At 40.0% G+C, this 8,351-nt stretch overlaps 1 protein-coding gene across 4 annotated transcripts in view; it reads left to right on the plus strand.

Moving 5' to 3' along the window:
- Positions 1-6,867, plus strand: part of LOC106513811 (serine/threonine-protein kinase tousled-like 1-B) — a 21,910-nt gene extending 15,043 nt beyond the window's left edge. For all 4 annotated transcript variants that reach the window (XM_014002808.1, XM_014002807.1, XM_014002809.1 and 1 more), the window contains 8 exons: positions 639-720; positions 817-908; positions 1,969-2,058; positions 3,257-3,426; positions 3,515-3,650; positions 3,749-3,860; positions 3,952-4,059; positions 5,460-6,867. In XM_014002808.1, the coding sequence (XP_013858262.1) occupies positions 639-720; positions 817-908; positions 1,969-2,058; positions 3,257-3,426; positions 3,515-3,650; positions 3,749-3,860; positions 3,952-4,059; positions 5,460-5,609 (940 nt within the window). In that variant the 3' untranslated portion in view covers positions 5,610-6,867. The remainder of the gene's footprint in view (positions 1-638; positions 721-816; positions 909-1,968; positions 2,059-3,256; positions 3,427-3,514; positions 3,651-3,748; positions 3,861-3,951; positions 4,060-5,459) is intronic.
- Positions 6,868-8,351: the final 1,484 nt, after the last annotated feature.

The raw sequence follows: 8,351 nt of genomic DNA on the forward strand, positions 1-8,351 counted from the left end.
GTAGTAGTAGTAGTAGTAGTAGTAGTAGTAGTAGTAGTAGTAGTAGTAGTAGTAGTAGTGATAATAATAATAGATTATAATAATGATAAAATTCAGTTAATAATAGTGAATAATGTTGGGAGTGCTTTCAGCAGTCAGTAGTTGGAGAATCAGGGAGAAAAACTCAGACTATTCAGAACAGAATAAACAACTGCAAATAACTCCTAATGTCAAAGTTTTGTTAGAAGTTGAGGAGATGCTACATCATTTTTTTACAACTTGGCTCATAGGACAGTTTTTGTTTTAACATTAAATATCTGTGATGCATCCCTCCCTATGTTATTAGTGTCTGTCCAGTGTGGTTGATCAGCTACAACATGAGGTTTACCAGCCCTTAAATAAGAACAAGACAGTATAAATTTGCAAAAGTTGAATTCACATTCTACTCCTGAAGTGGAAAAACGATCTGAGTCAGATACAGAGACGGAACAAGTATCTGCCTGAGCAGATCAGCAGCTGGACACACCAGACAAACATTGCGTGGACAGAGTGGCACACAGCAACAGATATTGTTTGGCTGAGAAAATGGAGACAAACTAAACAACTGTCTTTTAAAATTAGAGAGAACTTGTTTGACCAGATGACCATGTTCCCGTCAGGTTTAAAGACCACCCGACTCTGAATGAGAGGTACCTGCTGCTGCACCTGCTGGGCAGAGGTGGCTTCAGTGAAGTCTACAAGGTATCGTCTGCTGGATTTATCTTCATACAGTTTGTTTGTGTAAAAGACTGTATGAAGACAGAATGTCTGTTTTTATTTTCCACCTGTCATGTACAGGCTTTCGACCTGTTTGAGCAGCGCTATGCAGCTGTTAAAATCCACCAGCTCAACAAGAACTGGAGAGAGGAGAAGAAGGAAAACTACCACAAGTAAGCCTCACCTACACACCAAGATACACACGATATCAGCCGTTTTTCCATTGCACGGTGCGGCTCCACTCGGTTCTACTCGGGTGTGGGTGATTTTCCACTGCAACTAGTGTCCCCGCTCTGTGGGCGGTAACATCTTTTAAAAGTGGGTGGTATAATTGAGATAGAGGCACAGAAGCTGCTGTTTATCATTCTTCTGTGCTAGTTATCTATTGACCATAAAAAAGTCTGATATTTAGTCTGTAACTACTTCTACAGCAAACAGTTACTTATCAATGCAGTAAAACAAAACCAAAATGATATTCTTATGAATGAACTTACTGCACACTTTATGCCTAGGACTGTGAGTAAATATGTTGTTTTTTCCCCCATACATATTTAACTCAATGAAAAACAAACAGCAACACCGATGGTATCTTTATTGCACAAAATAAAAGTCAGACAATATATAACTACATTAAAGAAAACACACACAACCACCTCAAAAACTACTTTAAAGTGTGAATGTAACAGGAGCAGCTCTCGTAGCTGCCCAGTCCCTGGTTTCTTCGACCTAAATAACGAGGCAGCCGGTACCGGTCGATGTCGGAGAAGGTGGAGAACCGGTCGAGGAGCTCAGCTGGTCACTTGTCGAAGGTGACTCTGAACAGAAAACCAACAATTAGCCTCGAATACAGTCAACATTAATAACAAATTACATTAAACGTGGAGCTGGGGGTGTTATTTTTAGCCTGGATTGCTAACTAGCGGTAGCCACTAACAAGCTAGCTGCTAACTAGTTCCAAAAAGCAGGCCGACGGGGGGTGGGTGCCAATAATGGAAAGACCAAAAACTGGTGTGGAGTGGGGTGGAGCCGAACAGAAAACCAGCTAATGACTGGCCCTTTCCACAGTGGACACCCACACAGCTTTAGGGTTGCACTGAGCTTTTATTTTGGGATTTGGCAGTTAAAAACCAACACATATTTGTGTCCCGATCACCACACATGCAAGCACATATAAAGACTTGAGAAAGACAAACACTTCTCTTGTTGCACCCACTGACTCCTCTTCCTTCCTAGGCATGCATGCAGGGAGTACCGGATACACAAGCAGCTGGACCATCCCAGAATAGTCAAACTGTATGACTATTTCTCCCTGGATACTGACACGTGAGTGACCTCTGACCTCTGCTAGCTGCAGCCCAGCTATGCTCACACATCCTGAGGTGGTGCTTCTCACCAGGCTGGTATAAAATATGTGAGGAGTTGGTTTAAACAGCTTTGCACATTAAACTTTTACTAAAAGTCCAGAACAAATAATCAGACGGAACAACTTGTCTTTGTTACTTGCTCAGAACCAAACAAACTTCTGTCTGCTAATTATACTTTCCACGTATGAACATACAAAGTATTTGTAAAGTTGAGGTTATTAAATCTGAGCATAAAGCTCAAGCTGAGCAGCTGATATAACAGAACATGAGCTCGAGTCATCCAGGAGCAGAAAGTCCTGTCCATGACCTGCTTATGGGGGAGGGAAAGTTAAAACCTATAGAGGTTATGTAACCTTGTGACGATCACCCACATGATCACCTCTATATCTCTCCACTTAAGCATGGCCACTTCCACTAGTAAGATTGGGATTATACCAAGATTATCATCTTAAATCTAAGGCTGTCTCAATGCAGTTTCTTGCCAACTACCAAAGAATATGTGGACTAAGGACAAAATCAAATCAGACCAGAAATCATGATTCCTGTTAGCTTGATGCTACATGGACACATTCCTGAGCTGGAAAAGTTCACAAAACAAAGCCTGGGTTCCTGGTTGGACTTGCAGGTATTGGGTTGTCCTCTCTATGGGCAATCTGTGTTTATCAGGAGGAGTCAAGAGTCCAGTCAATCCCAAACATGGGCCAGAAAACCACAAACCTGCACCTGCACAGTGTTATACAGACTAAATGACCTCAGGCCATAACAAGTTCATACCTTTGTTCACAATGCTAAATAAAAATCATAAGTTAATTTTCTTCTGTTAAACGTTCACAGAATACTACAGTTATAGACTCTACTGAATACTAAAGGTGGTAAATGGTTTATTTAGCTTACTGCTTATCATAAACTTTACTTCGCAGGCTGTTGAATGGACATGAATGTCAGACAGAATTTTTTAATTTTTTTTTAATTTGCAAAGAGTCTTGCAACTCTGAGCATAGAAGGTCATAAAATGAGTGAAGAGTGGCATGACCAAACTGTATCACATGCTTATCCACTGACAGTCTTCACAGCTCTGAAACGTACACTTTATAACTCCTGGATGACATGTCTCTCCTGGATCAAACTGTGCATGTATACATGCCTCTCGTCATCAGATTCTGCACAGTCCTTGAGTTCTGTGAAGGAAACGACTTGGACTTCTACTTGAAGCAAAATAAGCTGATGTCGGAGAAAGAGGCTCGCTCCATCGTCATGCAGATTGTCAGCGCCCTGCGTTACCTCAACGAAATCAAACCCCCCATCATCCACTATGACCTCAAACCAGGTGGATACATGCAGATTATTAGAAGGCAGACCATCTTGAGTCCATCTTTTTGTCAAACCCTGACTCTTTCTGTCCGTGTTCTGCACAGGTAACATCTTATTGGTGGATGGGACAGCATGTGGTGAGATCAAAATCACAGACTTTGGTCTGTCGAAGATAATGGATGACGACAACTATGGCGTGGATGGGATGGACCTGACATCACAAGGGGCAGGCACCTACTGGTGAGCCACCCAAATCCTCATCTAACCTGTAGTTAATAAAACAATTGAATTATTTCTTCTTGTGAACCATTAATGTGTGTGTGTGTGTGTGTGCTCAGGTATCTCCCACCAGAATGTTTTGTCGTGGGGAAGGAACCACCTAAAATCTCTAACAAAGTGGACGTCTGGTCTGTGGGAGTAATCTTCTTCCAGTGTCTCTATGGACGCAAGGTGCACCTCTGCACTGCACACGGTGTAGTTTGGTTTTTAAATCCGTTGTTAAAATATGTCTGATTAAATATTCTGTTTTCTGTTTTTACAGCCATTTGGCCATAATCAGTCGCAGCAGGACATCCTTCAGGAAAACACCATCCTCAAGGCCACAGAGGTCCAGTTTCCAGCTAAACCACAGGCCAGCACAGAGGCCAAGGTGACAACACAGATGTGTGCACACAGTATTATAAGATTTATAGCTTGCTGCTTCAGCCACCTAAACTTCCTAGAAAGTATACAGTACATCTTGTTTAGACGTGTACACATCCTAGACACCATGACCTCGCAACAGTTTAATGTTTTGTATTAACCGTATTGAATGAGGCTTTTATTTTGAAATATATGATCACCACTAGTAAGGTAAAATGGTGGTAATACATTTAAATATCTACACACATATTGTATAATATATAACTCAATGCATGGCTGTGATCATTTTTTTCCATGGTTTACTCGTGTATAATAATAACGATGAGCATTTTCTCAAAATAAGTGAAGTTCTCGATGGTTTTCCTCCTGTGCATCATTTTTTAACTATGGAGTTAGTCCGGTCCCCTCAGCTGGTCACTGATAACTTTTATTACATCAGCAGGATCACTTCAGTGCAAACTGGAGCTGAAAACGTCCACTCTCTGCTTCATAGTTTAACATTCCTACCTCCTCAAGACTCGACCCATCCTGACATCCATTTATCTGTTAGAGCATTTGTTTTCTTGTTCAGAATTCACCCTTGATATGAAACATTTAACAAAATGTCTTTAAAATTGACATTTTTTTGTCTTGTAGCATTCTTTTTATTTTTTTCTGGGTCAAGCAGTAAATTATTTTGTAAACTGAAAATTTTGAAATTCTATGAGTTGATTGACTACAATATTTTGCTGTTTATGTACAAGGCTCACAAACATATTACCTTCCAACATTCAGGTAAACTTTGTTAAAAGAGACAGTTGTTATTATCTAAAGGGGATGGAAATGTTTGTGATGCCATATTTTCGTACTTGCTTGAAAGAAAGATGTACTTTAATCCAAGGAATAGGATTATGGAATGGTCTGGAAGATCGTAAAAATGCCAGATCAATATATATATTTAATAGATGGATAAAGGCAAGTTTTTTGAAGATATTTGAAAAGCAAAATGTGAAGTTATTTGATTTGTTGTTTGAGTTGATGATTTTATGTTTTTATTTAATTATTTTATTTTATTTAGTATTGTTTTGTAATTTATATTTCGTTTGAATATATTCTGGGTCGAAAAGGGGCAGACAAAATAAGATTTATTCTTCTGCTACCTTTCATTTAATTTTGATTTGTATATATTTTTTGGTTTTGATTTATTTTTTTATTATTGTATATAGCATTTTTTAATGAAATGAATAATTTTTTGAAATTAATTGAAAAATGGTTTATAATTTAAGTATTGGTGTTTTTAATTAATAGCTTTTGTTGACTGTTAAAGTTCAGCTGTTTGAATTATAGAAACTTTATTGTTTTGCCACAAAGAACAGAGTTTGGAACATCTCCTGTGTTGTTCTCATAAAACCTTTGTTGTGTTTTCAGGCATTCATCCGCCGCTGTCTGGCCTATCGTAAGGAGGATCGGTTCGACGTTCACCAGCTGTGCTCGGACTCCTACCTCCTCCCTCACATGAGACGCTCCAACTCCTCTGGCTCCCTGCAGCCCTCTGCCTCATCTCTTCCCACCTACTGATTCCTTTCACCGCTGGGACCCTCAGGTCAATGTCGAGGCACGATCGTAGCCGTCGGAGAATTATAGACTTGGATTGTTTTATTTTTATTTTTTTTTGTTTCCCTGAGCTGTTCCTCGAAATGGATAAAAACGTGACAGAACTGAATATTGTGGGAACTCTGAAGAGGAAGAGGAGAACGATGGCTGCCCCTGAACTCAGTTGTAGGTGAGAGAGAAGTGACGGTGTGGAAAGGGAAGAGGGCCTGGGAAAGCACAGCACTGTTTTTTAAAGCAAGAAACAGAAGTGAAGAAAACTGAATTACCACATCAGGACTTCCTGGAAGCAATGTCCAAACCCTCGTAGCTCTACACGCCTCCCATCTACACATCAGCATGTTCTTTACAAGGTGAAGAACGTTCGTCAACGTGAAGCTGTTGTAGTCGGCTGCCGTTCACATATTGATCATTTACATGTGATGAGACAAAATGATGGTTGCATTTGATCTACTTTTAGTCTCCACACATCGGGGATCATTTTAAAAGTACACCTGTAACCACGGCAGGACTTTGCACTTCAGATCCAGGTCCCATTCATCTGGACTCAGATTTGGTTTGAAGCACCTCAGTGTGGCCTAGTTCTTTACAAATCCAACACGTTTCCACTCTGCGGAAAAAAGTGGATGGTTTTATTTTTTGTTGTTGATGTTTGGAGTATCAGTCTTAATCCTCTTCTGTTGTTCAGGTAAGAGTCAGAGCATCTTAGGAAAGTACGTTGCAATACCGTGTTGATGTGGATGTCTCCATCTGTCTACAGACTGTATTCCAAAGGCCTGACCCGGGGCCAGGGAATTACATGTACATTTCATGTTCAGAAGACATGGCTCACTAACACATATATTATATCGAAGCTTCTCCTCGCTTCTTAGTTCTTCAGTTTGGTTCCTCTGAAGAGCTCTTCTCAGTTTGCTGCTATAAATGTTGCTTTTAGTTAACATGTGAATGATTCTCACCTTGCATCTGTGCATACATGAACTGTGTTTAAAGAAACTTTCAGAGCCTGTTGCTGTCCAAAGGGATGCTCACCAATCGCCTGCTTGGATTACAGTGGTTTGTAAAAGCCCAGCAAACCTGTAGAGTGAAGACCAAGTATGCTGTGTTGTGTTCATGCCAGAGGAAGTGAGCACGCTCCGGTGTGGCTGAGCTACTGCGTCATTAACTTCATCTGGAAATTAAATGGATATATCAACATGTGGTTGTGTAAATAAAACACTTACCTGAACAACGCTGTGGGATTTGATGCTTAGAGCTGAGCTTCAGGGCAGAAAACTGATTGTTTTTAGTAGGAGGTTGATGTTAGTCAGACGTCTACGCACCTGTCTACTGAGGTTAACCCTTCTTTTGTTTTTAGTGATGTCACAGTATTTGTTGTCACTCACAGAGGTACTGTAGCACCCTAAACCCCTCCAGTGTCCAACAGAACTAGTGTACAGTGAGAAAACTGGCTCTGTGGCTGATTATGTCTAGGCCAGAGGTGCCCAAAGAGGGGCCCATGGGCCAAAATTGGCCCACCAAGCCATTTGGTTTGGCCCACCAATAGTTGCCCTGGTTATTAGTTAGTAATCAATTTCTGAAATGTCCCATGAGCCTTTGCTGTCCGAGCACGTCAAACGTTCTCCAGGTGCATGGGCCAAAAGAACAAACTGTGGGCCACCACACTGGCTCCTGGTCTAGGCTATGAAACAAAAAATATAAATTCTCTCAAAACACACTGTTGAAGCATCTCTTGAGTAATTTAAGGAGAACCAGTTAAGGTCCTGTCACACTAGACAACTTCTGTCAATTTGTGAACACATTAAAAATGTCTACGTTGAAGATGGAATTGAAAAAATCAACAGGAAGCTTCTTTTTAGTGTGTACACAATGTAATACTAACTAAATGATCAAATATTTAACCTTTATTAGCAATTTAGACAAAAGTGTTTCATAAGTTGGTATAGGTTCTGTACGGAAGCCGAGAGACATTTTCAGCTCTGTTATTTTACAGGGTTTTCTTGTGACTTGTGGTTTTCCTTGTGTATCATTCAGTAACCATGGAGACGGGCCGATCCCCTCAGCTGGTGACTGATAAAGTTTATTATATCTTCAAGATCACTGTAAACACCTGCAGATCTGCAGTCAGGTCAGCTGTCTCCTTAACTGATGAGGGCTGATAAAGGTATCTGTACAAGACAAACAAATCACAATTTCAGCCTGGTGATACAAAAATGACAAAATTATGAACAATTAACAGTAGAGGTGCAACGATACAGAAAATTCACGATTCAGTTCGGTTCAATACTTTAGTGTCAATATTTTTTTGATACAAAAAAAAGAGAAATGTCCACGTCCTTTTTAACTTGTAGTTTATTTAAATTAATTATGAACATTTGTTTGACCTCAAAAGTACAGTTTTTAAATTAAATGTTGCTGAAACAAGTTTCTCAGTGGATCTGTGCTCCACAATGCAGCCTAGGTGGGGTTGAACACAGATCCTCTGATCCTTCAACACAGTATCATCAGAAGACAAGCTGATAAGATAAATGTTGATCTGTATTGTTCCAGACATACAGCGGGTAAAATAAGTATTGAACACGTCACCATTTTTCTCAGTAAATAACACAGTAAACACACTTACTGAAATTTATCTAATACTTTGTACAAAAGCCTTTGTTGTCAATGACAGCTTCAAGACGCCTCCTGTATGGAGAAACTAGTGGCATGCAT

This window comes from Austrofundulus limnaeus, unplaced genomic scaffold (assembly GCF_001266775.1).
Source record: "Austrofundulus limnaeus strain Quisiro unplaced genomic scaffold, Austrofundulus_limnaeus-1.0 Scaffold15, whole genome shotgun sequence".
Classification (NCBI taxonomy): domain Eukaryota; kingdom Metazoa; phylum Chordata; class Actinopteri; order Cyprinodontiformes; family Rivulidae; genus Austrofundulus; species Austrofundulus limnaeus.